Genomic DNA, 15,028 nt, shown 5'->3' on the forward strand with positions numbered 1-15,028 from the left:
TTACACAGTAATATTAGCTCAGTGTAATCGTTGATACGCATTAGATATGATGTATGAACGAAGGTAATTTACTTGTCATTTATTTCCCTTCTTATCAGAAATAAACTACTGTAAAAGGACTGTTGTTATTAATTTTGTGTGGAAGTCTACCGGAAATCACGTTTAGTCTAAAAAAGCTGTTTGCTTATCTTGAAACCATCTACAGCTGCTGTGTCTATATGATGTGTGATAAATGCAAAGAATGCAGAGAATAGTGTTCCTCAACTGGTGAGACCATTTTGAGTGGGTCGCAGAGAGTGCTGTCACAGAAACAACAAAACGTAATTTTGTTACTTTTTTGAGGACTTTTATTTTGAAAGGCTTATTGCTAAGATACAATAGACTTGGTTGGTGTCATGTCATAGCTGGAGTTGTGGCTGTGTGGGGGAAAACAATTCAGTCCCCCTCATTGGAAATTAATGGTGTTAACCCATAGCCCATAAAATCCCATAAACCCATAAAATCACTTTTGCCACACAACAAAAAACAAGAAAAAAAATTAAGCAGTATTGGGTCAGATTGATTGCACAGTATCTGTGACTGGACAAAAAAACCCAAAGGATCCTAGTGGGATGTTCCGTTTCCCAACATATTTTTGTTCCTGATTGGGGTTTTGTCACCGCAAGTCTTCATGCACAGATATCATTTTTTGACCATTTCCAATTTTGGTACCGAATGTTCATGTTTCCTTAAGACATGACTCATATCTGACATACGTGTTCACATTAATAGTTCGTTCTGTGAATTCTGTGCCTTTTCAACTAAAAAAACTAAAAAAAGTTTTGTTTAATAAAAAAATATATGTATGAAATGAAGACAACTTAAAATGACTAGAAATTGTATCGTGCCTCTCAGCTATGTAATTTTTTATTTTATTACTATTTACTATTACAATATTTACTGACAGATCAAATCACAAATGCACATGTTGTACACTTTAAAGGGATATTACCTGTAGATAATGATTATATTACATTAAGGGGCGGTTTCCCGGACGGGGCTTATCCTAGTCCTAGACTTAAATGCATGTTTGCACTTTAAAAACATCTTGCATTGACATATCTTAACATATACCAGTGCCATTGTTTTGTCCCAGAATGCACATCAGTGATGTTCTTTTTTTAAGGTATGTTTGTAAAAACACACTTAAATGTCCTGAATAAATAAGTCATAGTCCTGGATTAATCTAAACCCTGTCTGGGAAACTGCCTCTAAAGGAATAAGTGTTAACATGTATACTTAAAAAATGGTAACAGGGTTGACAATGCATGATGCCCTAAGTGGTGGGGGGCACGAAATCAGGGACACAATTAAATGATTTATAGTACATAAAAATAATGTACTTAAGCTAAATCATTGCTTGACAATAAGACTATACTTAGAACAATATGCAAACATGATTTTTTGTATCATTTTGCATTCAATTTGCACATTAAAAGTCAACAAACAAAAAGTAGAACAATCAAAGCAAGGGACAGGCCCAAAACCTTATTAGAATAAAAACTATTTTAATTTAAAATAATATTTAATTGGCTTTACTTTGGTGTAATATTAATAAAACAATACACAGTATTTATGTTTTGAAATCACAGATTTATCTGTTGCTATAGTATGTCAAGTCAGTTTATTTCTTAGGGACACAAGAGGAACTGATTTCGTGGAATGACCCAAATCTAATAATAAACAGCAAAGTGATAGCGGATTTTATTCTTTTAGTGCATTCGATTAGTGCATTTTAAACCATTTTTAAACCTAAGTGCATTTACTACAACCTGCTATTTTAGTAGTAGTAGTTTTCTAGTGTGTATATGAACATTATATAGAATTGTTATCTGTGATCATTTTCAGCTTGCATCAGCGCATACTGCTCCGTACATGCAAACTAATGTTGAGGGTCATTCAATCAAAACCCACAGATGTGTTCATCTTCCCAAAAGTCTACAAATGTATTATCACACAGAAATATAATCGCAGAACAACATGAAAAATACATTTTTTTTTTGTGGGTTTGTGGGACTGTTTTAACATCACACAACACCAGGGAGCTGGCTCTATTGGTTTATTCGGCTGTATATAAAAACCTTTTGGGGTTTTAAAACATACTAGAGGTGCAGAAAGCCACACAGCAACTTTTCGGTATTGCACCAAGCAAAAATCTTTTGTATTCATCACAAAAAGTAAAGATAAAGTGCCTAACAAGGTCTACGACTATTGATTTCAATGGTTTGTTTTCCCCCACGGCATAAATGAATGAGGTTTTGTGAGCGTTCGATGACTACGATTGGAATTTGGCGTATGTATGGATTTTCACACTTTGTGCTATTTATACGCAACTCCGTGGGACTGGGTTCGCTGTTCAAGCACATAAATCAATGCGAAAGTGGTTTTCTTCTTTGGTTCAGTTCAACTCACTTACTATTTATTTATCATTCTTGGTGATTTTTTTTTTTTTTAATTTAGGCTAAAATTAGGGTAATTTGGACAGTACATGTGTGTGTTACCAGTTACTGAGAGAGAATTTTTCTAGATTCAAATTCTTAAAAATGTGGGTCACGGCTTGATGATCATGTAAAAAATGTGGGCCACACATGGCCACACCAGTTAAGAACCACTGGCATAGAACACCAAGATTACCTAAACAATGTGCAGCATTTAACAAACAATACTGGATTAAATATTAACATTTGACAAAAACAGTTCTGTTACCAGCTCCTCCAACCCCCTAATACTGGGGTTAACATTGAAAGCTAAGATTCATGCTCAATTCTTAAATAATTTCAATAATTATTGAATGTTTGTTTGAATTAAATTAGAATGTTTGAGTTTGTTGGCATTTTAGTGTTGGCATAAAATTTTGTAAAAAGGTGTGCCATGCTGACAAATCTATACGAATATGTTGTAGATAGCTAGGATTACATTGGCTGAGCTGATATATGATACATCTTTTTTCTACATAAAATCATCCTACATAATGTAAAAAACATGTGAAAATATAACCAGGATGCATGCGTTTAATATTGACCAAGGTCATGTCACAGATTTAAATAAATTACTTAAAACAAACTTTAATTCTAGATTAGATTTTAATACAGTTCAGTTGAATTCAACTTTTTTGTAAAGCGCATTTCACAGTTTACACTGTTGCAAAGCAGCTTTAAAGAATATATATAAATATACATATATACATACATATATAACTCAACATACATTAAATCAAAAATAAAAAAAACATAACTACAACCAAAAAAAACACAAAGAAAATGTTTAATTGTTGTTCAGAATGGTGTCGTATAAAGTCCTTTGAAGACCTTTTTGGCCAGTGTCATCTTTCACTAGTGTTGGGTCATCTAATTTCTTTGTAGTTGTCATATTTCACAGACAGTGTCACATACATCCACATTTACAAATGGAACATAAATAATTGTGTGATCACAATGCTAATTACAAGTGTAAACAGGGTCCAAATGGATTTGAGCTAAAATCACTCAAACCACATTTGGAGGTAATCAGAAACACATATGACCACATATTTTACATTTCTAGTGTAAACAATAATCCTTACTCCTGACATATTCTGGAAGACAGTGAATAACCTTTTCATTTTCAAGCAAGGTGCTAAGACAAAAACAAAACAGCTAAAAATCATTGCACATGTTTAATCTTGGCATTACAATGTAACAATATCAGCCAGCAAAAAACATTCTTAACCATGTGACATAATGAAATAAATTGGTATGACAACATTTCTCCAAACTGTCAATCCGTTCCCAGCATAAAGCATTAAAAAAAAAACTAAAACACAGAGAGACTTTACTAGAAAATAAGCTGCAATGTGTTTAATTTACCATATTTGTTAAAAAGGACCAATTATTATCCTAAAAAAAAGAAATACTTTGCACAAAAACAAGCTTAAGGTCGTACTGTACATACAGCTGCAGTGATGCGATTATTACGTTTCGGTTTACATTTTGTTCTGTGGTGTAGTATTATATAGGTTATAAGTATTTGATAAATGTTTTCACATATTAATATTTATGTCTTGATACATCTTTTTTTAAGACTCGCATAGTGTTATATTGCACTTATTAAAATGGTCCAAGAGACCATCCATTGATGAATTATGTAAAGCAGTGTTTTGTCATTATAAGCCATGCAAAGGCCTCTGACACCCCCTCACTCTTCAGGTGAAAAATGGTGCCATGCAAAAAAAACTGGAGCATTTATCTTGAAAGACATGTCACTTTAAATAGTTGCTATATAAAAATACATGACTACTATGGTTTTGCTTTATAATAAGCCAAGTAGTTTTCTCATTCCCTCATCTGTTACACACCTCTGTTATATCACTTTAATTATTCTGTTTTAATTTAATAAATCGCTGGTTATTTAATTAAAAATATTTTTAATTTCACATTCACTGTTAATTTCCTTTAATACTGGCAGCAACATTATTATACTTTAAAAATATAAAAGTGTCTAGCATTTATACATACAGTAACCATTGGCTCTTTAAATAACCCCATGTGGCAGATGATAGTTTATTTGTTTTGTTTTGATCTTACTCATGTTTCTCACGCTGGTTGGTTTAGATTAATAAACATAACAAATTGCTTAATTGTTTAGTGTATAACTAATACTTCGTTGCTCGTCTCACAGGTTATTGCTTGTTTAGCTCTTCATAATGGTTTATTTAGCAAAATCTAAAGGTATTCTTACATTTTTAGGTGATTATGTGAACCATTGATAAAAACTCACTTCAGAACATTATATTAACAAATGATGCTCTTCCATTTATATTGCCTGTTGGATCTTACGAATAAAATTATCTGAACAAATCTTATTTTTATTATGGCAATAAAGTGATATATTAGTAATAAAGTATTAAGTAATGTAATATGTATTACACGGCTTGCTCTTGTACCTCAGGCTATTATTTATTACATTGTATAAAGGCCTGTTACTTATTTGGTGATATTTTCATTTGTGTATTGTGCATTGGTGTATTCATGGTTGCATGCGTGTTTGTTTGTGTGTATCTGGTGGATGTTTGCCTTTTGCATTGGACTCAAACCCTGTCAATGGCAATGCAAACTCCCAGTGCCGGTTGACTGGCTCTCAGGCCTGGCCAGTTTACATAACTGAAGCAGAATGCTGCCTCTGTCGGCTAACGTTCACTCTTTATGGCCCTCGAAAAGCCAGCCACCTGGCTGTATTGACATGGCAATCTGCATTGCTTTAAAGTGTACATCTGTCTGAATTAGAAGTCTGGGTGGCTGGTGTGCATGTCTGGTTTGTGTCTCTTCTTAACATAAGAATTACGCCATAAACAATTCAAACTGAAATTACTGGAATCGATCTACAAAGTTTACTTGTATATTTGGCTGGAACTAAATAAGATATTTGAACAAAATCATCCTTTGTCTCTGTGTCTGTGACCTTCTGTGCGTAATGTGCAAATATCGTCTTCCAGTGTCTGAGAACATGCACTGAAATATTGGCCACCAAAGTACAGATCCAGACTTCAGTTGGCTCGAAAGCTCATTCTTTTTCCCCCTGCCTGCCTCTGAATGGGTTGCCCAATTCAGTCGTATTGTGAATGTAAAGGTTCAATGTTCTCCATGGAATGTTCTTTCTCATTAGAGAAACTGGTTGTCTAAGAGGACAGATGTGACCACGCCTCATTGGGTCATGATGATAAAATGAAGTTTCCCTTGATGAGATTTCATGTTTTAATTTGTTGTTTATACATGTATTGCTTAAAATGACAAAGTGATGACTGGAATGAGCCATTTGAAACGTATCAACGATTTAAAGGGTATAATCCAGATTTGTGTTTGTACGTCCGTCACTAAACAAGTTTATATTTTTAATGTCTATCGTTTTGAGCGCTCTACATCTCACATGAATGTCATGTAATGTTTAATCTTTCATCTACTGTAGATCTAAGTAAGTGTTGTCAGGATTTGTTTTGGGGTAAACATCTATCTATCTATCTATCTATCTATCTATCTATCTATCTATCTATCTATCTATCTATCTATCTATCTATCTATCTATCTATCTATCTATCTATCTATCTATCTATCTATCTATCTATCTATCTATCTATCTATCTATCTATCTATCATCAATTCTTAAAGATAGTTAAAAAGAGAAAGGAAGAGTGAAAGAAAGAGAAGTAGAGATGTTTGGCATTTAGGGATGCCTAACAAAGACAAAAAGAAAAAAACTGCATGGTATGCAGTTCTTTTCCAGTGCCACCTGCATGTCTGTTACTGCAGGATTTGTATCTCCTCAATCACTGACACTGCTGGATTACCTGTTCTTAAGGCAGAGAGCCAACACAAGCTACATCTTGTGCACAAGTATTCAAGCTCTCACAAACTTGATTTTCTTTACTTTGTGGGCTGGATTTAGCTTATTATTACTGGCAGTAGTCTGATTATGAGCCCATGATGCACTAATTTCCTTCTTTGTTAACACCGGTGGTTAACTCTTATCTCCAATGCTTAGTTTTTTCACTTGAAGATGAAACCTTGGTCCTCGGTAATGCTTGAAAAGCATTTACAGCAGCAAGTAGCTCCTTCTTTTCCACCAACTGCAATTCATACCTGATTGGTATATCAGTGCGTGGTTTAAAGGGTGAAAAGGTAAGGTTTTGTTCTAGAGAGACAGGCTCACCTTGGACAGGGAAGCACCTTGACAATCAGACTAATCCCTATCAATAAACAACTCCCACCGCCTTGGGTTAGACTACAGCAGGTGCATTTTGGGTTTAGACTTGCATATATGATTTGTGCATGGGACTCTTTTGGAAGAGTCTTATATTGTAGACACCTCAATTAATGCTCCTACAGTATAGGAGCTTTTTACATGATGAATGCTTTTTAATTGTATAGTTAATTTTGTAGTTAAATAATCAAAATACAGATTTACAATTATATGAATATTTCTCAATCCATGCATGTAATGCATTAGTATTTCCAATCCATACCATGTCAGAAATAAATAAAGACTGTATATACTCAGTCGGTAGAGCATTGGGTTAGTTTGATTCCCAGGGAACACAGATACAGATGCTTCTGAAAAATACACATTGATGTTTTCTAAATCAGTTTTTTATTTGTGCTTGTCATCCTTTTTGTGGCTGTCCCATGTCATGTCAAAGTATATGTGAATGTGTGAGTGGCATCATTTGCATATACTAGTATATTTGCACAACAAATGGTGCTCTCACTGAGCTGTTTTGCATGGTGTGTGCCTGCTTCTTTAGCTGACACTGAGGGTGAACGGCTGCTTTGTTTTTTTCTATACCTGCACCCAAATATGTGTCCACCTGTCACTCATCTACCCACTGTATTTCTGCCAATCATATAAATGTCTTTTATGTTGTGTCTGTATCAAATGCTAACAACTATGTTATTTTGCATTTAATACAAACACAGCATATAAACTAAATAATAATAATAATTTGACCAAATAATAGTTTTTTTTTATTAAAAATAACAAGAAATGTTATGTAATAGACAAGTGACCATTGCGTATTGCTAATTGTATTTACTTAATTACTAGGATCTGTTTTAGCAGATTGCTTTTGACATTAAACATTTTCAAATCAATGTTTACACATTACCTGAGGATAAAATCAAGACAAATTAAGGATAGAATCTGTCCACTGTTCTATTTTGCTATCTATCCCCTCATCAAAATTCCTGCACAAATCCTGATTGATTGGAGGTATGACACAGGTTTGGACATTAGGTCATAAAATAGGCTCCAGGCCCACTTTTAGAGCATTGGTGCAGACAGGCACACTTTTTGTTAGACACAATATTCAGCAAGAATCCTCCATCTTCCACCCACACACATTCCGACTGCCACTTCTAACCTTTTCTTTCTTTGCTTATTTCTTTCTGTCTTTCTTTCTTAACTTTAACTCCTATTTGGCACTGCTTGTGTGCTTACTGTAAATCACTTACTACATTAATGATAACAAGTTTAAGATACACAATTTAGATTATCTATTCTACATAGTAACCACATGTTCAATTGCATGCTCTCTCTCTCCTCTCCTCTCTTTCTCATCACAAAAAGACCTGTACCATAACATAAATATGTATTTTATTTATAATTTGCACCTTACAGACATGCATACATACAATCAGTTTTTGTATGACACTAATATCAATTAATGAAGATTGTTCACAGCAGACTTTAGTTTAAACTATTGTTAGATGGGTTTTATCTCTTGCATTCAAGCATTAACACACACACTAACAGTCATGTTAGCACACCTGAGTTTATTGCAGTCTGACCTGTCTTACCGCCTCATTTGTCATCTCCAATCACAAGCTCTTTTGAGGGGAGCTGAAAGACAAGGAATTATCAACCTCTGCTTGGTGATGAGAGCTCAGCTTGCTGCTCAAAGAAAAGTATGTGAGAACACCAGCAAGTGAACATGTAAGAACACAGGCTGAGACAGTCTCCTCTGCCAGTCCCCACATCCCCTCAAGAGTGACTTATTACATGTTGTTGGCATGTAACATTTTTAGACAGTAATTGACAATTTCATGTGATGTCCTACATCACTGACTGGACTTATGATGATATGTGACACAGTCTGTGAAAATAGTTTGTGATGTATTGTTTTGTAAATCAAATAATCATATATAATGTAAAGAACTGTGAAAATATTACCTGGATATATTTAATATTGACTTGACTAAGGTTATGTCAAAAATTGAAATCATTGTAAAAACAATGTAATAATCTCAAAATTAGATTTCACAGACAGGGTCACATATGTCCATGGCACTCATTAAACACAGAAAGTTTAATGTTTTAATAACTAAGTAAGTCCTCTGAAATTCCTATTTGATTCACTAATGCATATTTGGGCTGTTTGGAGCAGTATCTTGCATGAGACTTGATTGAAGTCTGATTGTAAATAAATATATGAGGTCCACATTATGTCGTCCTCTCAGGTAATTTGGATTATTATACTGATAATAGTGCATAATATATTTTGTACATATTAATACGTATTGGCTCACTCCTGTAATGTGAAACTTCTGAAACCAGGGTTAAATGTAAAGTCAGAATACTAAAGGTCTAAACCTATCAAAAATGTATTTAATACATTTTTATATGTTTGAAACTTTGGTGTGTCGACTTTACATTAAATCCTCTTGATTTTTGGTCGAGCACCCATTTGAGGTTGATGTGTGTGCTTTTTTCTTTTTATTAAACTTCTGAAACCTGCAAAAAAATCAGTATTCAATGTTTGTAAATTTGATTATTTTTTATTCTTTTAATAATTTTCTTTATAAATTCTTAAAAGAGCAAGAGCCTCATACAATTGGTTGAGACTTTTTTCCATACTGTAACTATTTTGTCATTTAAAGATACTGAAACACTATGTTAAATTTACAATGACATTTAAAGGATATAGTTTCTGTAACTTTTTATTAAAGAATACACATTTAATAAAAGCAAACAATTATGTCACATTCTAGATGATGATCATTTAGAAATTTTTTGATAAAGAAAATTAGGAGTATTAGGAAAGACTAACAGGATATAATTTGACATTTTTCGTTGAAATCTACCCCAGTACAAAGCAAAAATGGTAAGATGCACTCAAAGCAAAATAGTTATTTTATTTTAAATTCTATTAATACACTTATACAAAAATGCAGGGTTATTTTCAACCCTGCATTGAGTCAAAAAGGGACGAACCAACCTTGGTTGTTTGTTGGATCAAATATAATAATTTTCTGGGTTGATTTAACTCAACGGCTAGGTTTGTTCCTTTTCACTAATGAATGTAGTGAAATTTGATTTTAACTAACAATTTTCATCTTTAAAATCTCTTTAATTAATAAATACAGTATGATAATGAAAAAGTGTACTATCATACTACATACCTGTATAAACAAAAAGCCATCCACATATTTTACTATATGTAGACATACTAAGGTTCATGTGACACAAACATGAAATACAAATAGCACAAATAAGTAAATAAATATGTACTTTCCGTCACAGTGTATGCAATGCACACTGTTAGGTGTGTTTGCCGACACGCAGTGAGTCTGGGAACTGGGCTTATGTTTACACTGTGGCTGTGTGATAGCGCTTTCTGGTTGGTTTGTGTACATGAAGCCGTGGGGTGGAGCGTAGAATGGGTGGATGTGACATGCCTCGCTGACTGTAAGTACAGTTGGAGTAAAGTGACACATCCCTGGCGTGCCAGTGTCTGGGCGGGCCACACTGAAGTGGAGGTTGAAAGTATCGGTGAGTAAAAGGCAGGTGAAAGCTCTGGCTCTCCCCACCCCGTCATGCTATTAATATTTCAGTCAGTGGAGAAGTAAGAAATAATGTGCATCCAGCCAGTTCTTATCGCAAAATAAACCCTGACAGGGCCTTGTATCACTTTAAAGTGCTATATCAACTGTGTGAATGTACACTAAGTAAATAATTGGATACTAAAGACCACAAAGTGTTTTATTAGCTCATTTGATACATTAAACATATAGGTATAAGTGATACATTGACATATAGTCAAAATGACTTGCAATACCCAAATTAATGATGTGTTATCAGTTTTGGCAGGGATAACAGACCTTGAAATGTTGTGACCAATAAAGGTAAGGTTAAATTGTCATGATTTAAAAATACAAAAAAGTTGCAAATCCAAAACCCTAATTGGGCTCAGGTGCCAGACAAAAAGGTCATAATCAATATAAAGAGAACAATGTCAACATATTTAATTCTCAGCTCTAAAAGATATTTATTCGCCTGACAACAAAACGTTGATAAATATCTTCTGAACCTGTTGATTCACTGTGCAGATATTGCTGTCTTTTTTCTGAATATGTCTTAATTTCAATATGAAAATGTCATTTTACACTCTAAATACACTTTAAAATGGCTGTATACATATGGCATATATGATAATATAATAAAGAAATCTGACTGAATATAAGTCTTATGGTCTTCCTGAGAAAATGGAAATATGGCATTCAATTTCAATTGCATGGAAATTGATTTTTTATTGATGGTTTTGTACGTTTTTTTGGTTCCATGTCTGATAGCTTGAAGTAAACATGAACCACAAACAACTTTAGACATCTTACATCTACTAACCCTAACCAATTTCATAACCATACACTCAAAAATTTGTGCTTAATAGCACTAAAAGCTTGTAATCATAGGGGAACCATTTTTAGTGCTATATAGCACCTATAAAGCACCATCTGGAGGTTATATAGCACCACTATAGCACCAAATATGGTTCTATATAGCGCAATATGGTTCTACACAGGTACTACATAAGTGCTATATAGCACTTAAAATGGATCCCATATGATTACGAGCCAATGAACCACTTTTAGTGATATTTAGCACTGTTTGTTTTTAGAGTATACCCCTAACAGTCTACTAATATTGTAATGAGAGTTTGTTGACATGTAGCTACAAATTAATGAATTTGTAAAAAGAAAGTGCAACCTAAATAAAACTGCATGTTATACCTCAACATAAGTGTAACTAAATAATGGGTAAGCAAGTGGAATACAATTTCATCATTTAGTTGACATCAAAAAACTTAAAATCTTGGCAAATAATGTAAATTTCACAAAATATTCAAGTCTTTTGTTTAGTTAATTTATACACACATTAATACTAAATTCACACTGATCCAACAAACACCAAACAACAGCAATCTTATTCACACTTAACCAACAAATGTTTTTTAGATCAAGTGTGAATTTGCTTTTAGACACAATGGCTTCTGAGTCTGTTTAGTCTGTTTTGAGGCAGCATCACCTACTGGCTGTCAAATAAAATACACATAGACCGCATGCAGCATTAATTTATTGCATTTATTGTAGTTCATTTTTTCCCTTTCTTCAGTACAGGCCTGTCATTTAGAATTCATTCAAAATGCATGCTGATAAGGAGATGATATGTAGGACTTTATCCCTAAATACTCCTTTAGTAAATAAGAATAAATATTAAGTGCCTGTTTCTTATCTGCAAGTATATTCTGTAACACTTATCCAAATGTAACATATGTAACTACAATTACATGACTACACACAAAATGGAAATAAAACACAAAAAAGGCTGTACAGAGCTCACCGAGGAAAATAAAGAAATATTTTCTGTTAATTTACACTATGATTCTGATTTTCAACAAAAGGGATCTTCCATTTAATATTAATAAATAGAACATTACCTAAATAACTTTTTCAAACTTTAATCTCTGAATGCAGGTGTATACATATACTATCAGTTTAAAATCATTCACATAATTGTACATCATTTACAACCAGAAATGCACCTAATTTTTTTATTAAATGTAATTAAAGGTGATGTGTGTCATTCCTTTGTTTTAAAATACTTAACACTCTTTACAGAAATAAACCAATAAACGGCTTAACATTTGTTGCTTTTTGAAAACGGATCTGCTGACTTATAGCAACATTGGCTTAAGTTTGAAAACCTCTTTTAGGAAAACATAAAAAGTCTTTCATATTCTAATAATTTTTTTTCACGGCTGGTTCAGAACTTGCATACTTTACATGAAAATTTTTTTAATAAATTATATGCATTTCCATTGATTTAGATTACAGGTATCAGACTCAACCCAAGCATATTTATAGTCACACACACACACGCGCACACATGCACGCACACACACAGTAAGGAGAGCAAATCATGGTTTGTTGTTAACATTGGAAACAGGCAAAAATGCACTCGGACAACAATCAGAACATTTAGGATACATAGCAGCAGGCAAAGCAGATATCAGGTGAATCTCAAAAAAAGTTTTAAGTAAGTAAATAATACAGTAAAGTGGTAGCATTCCAACGCAACCAGAAATAATATGTAGGGAAGGGCAACCCAAAAGTCTTCCTTGTTCATTTTCTATGCAAATAAACAACAATAGGGCTTTTTGTGCTGTTTATTCTTCTCTTACAGAAGAAGCAATAATATTTTTCAGGTACAGTAATGATAAGACTACATGCATAGGACTTAGTGGGGCAAAGCTACAAGGACATCTACATAGTTGACCGGGAAGAAGCCAGACTGCCCACTGACCATTCCTTCATACCAGTTCTCATCAATCTTGTTGGTTAAGGTGATGATGTCTCCTTCTTTGAAGCCCAGCTCACCCTCATTTTCAGCATCAAAATCATAAAGTGCCCGACAACAAGGCTGGTCCATTGGAGCTGAAAAATGACAGAAATTAAGATTTATTAAAGCAAAGAGGGAGGGATGTTTATTTCCTAGATTTATTCATGATATTAGCCTACCTGGTGACCTGGATGGGCCACTGTGGCCAATATTCCCATTATGGTTTTCACTTAAATCTACGGAGGTGCGAGGTTTGGGAACATACTCTTTTCTTGGCTTACAGGAAGCTTCTGCTATTCTGCAATTTGAGAACAGAAATAAGTCTATATGGCAAAAAACTTAAACAGTACTTTATACAATATCACACCCACATTATAGGGTTTACCTTTAACAGATCTGTTATCAATTAACAGCTTAATAACTTACACTTTTTTACATATTACATAACATATTAACCTTACAAAAGTGTATGGTTGTATACTTGCACGATTTTGCACGGTCAATGTTTCTGCAAGATTTAATTTGCTTCTACATCATGCTCAGATTAAGCAAAAAAAAAAAACACAAACCTGTCCTCTATCTTGCTGGACAGCTTCTGAAGGATCTCTGTGGCCTGTCTGTGGTAGTTCACCTGAGCTTGAACCAGAGCAGCAAGCTGACTCACCTGTTCGATCTGCTCAAACACAATTACAACATGTATTAAGTATTACACAAGAGAGTAGATGACAGCTCATTGATTGTGAATAAGGATCAGTGTGTAAAATACATTGTTAAAGGGTAAGCATATGACAGGTCACAGGCTGAAAAGAGTTCTTACATCACTTTCTAGAATGTTAAACATGCTTTGTTCTGCTATTTCCTTCGAATCGTCAAACTTCTCCAGTGCCTGTTTGAGCTCATCATCTGTCACTTTGCCTTGCCTTTTCTTCTTATAGTCAAAGTCCAACCTTCGACCTTCCAGCTTCTTCAGGTGATGCTGTGAAGAAAGTTAGCAATGGAGAAAAAACGTATAAACTGACGTTCAGCTACTGACAATGTTTATTCAAATTGATGGATTTCAAAGCTTTGCCTCTCTCAAAGACAATTTAGCCAGTGATCACCAAGCATTTTATATTTAATTGTTGCATCAATAATTAGATTACATAACAACATAATATAATAACTGTTTAAGTTATTAAGATTTTTCTACTGAAGCATAGTGTACACAAGGGTCTTTTGGCTAAAGCGTCACACCGAGGAAAGGTCTGTTGTTTATTGATAAACTCAAGTCAATATCACTGACTGACATAAGTAAATTATTGTTTTTAAAAAAAGGTTAAAAAAGCATTCTAAATCCTCAGGTTCACTTATAAGCTTCGCTTCTTGTGCCACAAAATAAAGAATATAGGAAGAATTGCAACTTACTTTCAAGAAAAATGACATTTTCAAGGGATAGTTTACCCCCAAATTTTAATAAATGAATCTGATTTAATTTATTTATCAAATCATGAGATTTTTTTGAGGGAGGTTGGACCAAACAGAGGTGAACTATCCCTTTGAATTTTGAAGGTTACAGTATGTTTTATACTTAAAATTCTGTTGGGTTATTTTAAAACCCAATGCTGGGTAAATATTGGACAGAATGCATGCTGGGTTGTTGTTAACTCAACCATGAGTTGAAACAACCCAGCATTCTGTTAAAACAACTCAAAATGTGTTCTGTCCATTATTTACCCAGCATTTGTTTAAAAATAACCCAGCAGAATTTAGAGTGTAGTATCATAAACATAAAATATCACACATTATACACATTGAAATATTTGCTATGCAATACCTGATTCAACTCATCAGCCTCCTTCCAGAATGG

At 33.7% G+C, this 15,028-nt stretch overlaps 1 protein-coding gene across 1 annotated transcript in view; it reads right to left on the reverse strand.

Moving 5' to 3' along the window:
* Positions 1-10,531: 10,531 nt before the first annotated feature.
* The window catches only part of sh3gl2a (SH3 domain containing GRB2 like 2a, endophilin A1), a 115,006-nt gene continuing 110,509 nt past the window's right edge, over positions 10,532-15,028 (reverse strand). Inside the window, exons 6-9 of the mRNA XM_065254863.2 lie at positions 14,000-14,158; positions 13,752-13,855; positions 13,362-13,480; positions 10,532-13,277 (exon numbers count right to left, since the gene is read on the reverse strand). Coding sequence (XP_065110935.1) covers positions 13,081-13,277; positions 13,362-13,480; positions 13,752-13,855; positions 14,000-14,158 — 579 coding nt within the window. The 3' untranslated portion in view covers positions 10,532-13,080. The remainder of the gene's footprint in view (positions 13,278-13,361; positions 13,481-13,751; positions 13,856-13,999; positions 14,159-15,028) is intronic.

The sequence above is a fragment of the Paramisgurnus dabryanus genome, chromosome 4 (assembly GCF_030506205.2).
Source record: "Paramisgurnus dabryanus chromosome 4, PD_genome_1.1, whole genome shotgun sequence".
Taxonomy (NCBI): Eukaryota; Metazoa; Chordata; class Actinopteri; order Cypriniformes; family Cobitidae; genus Paramisgurnus; species Paramisgurnus dabryanus.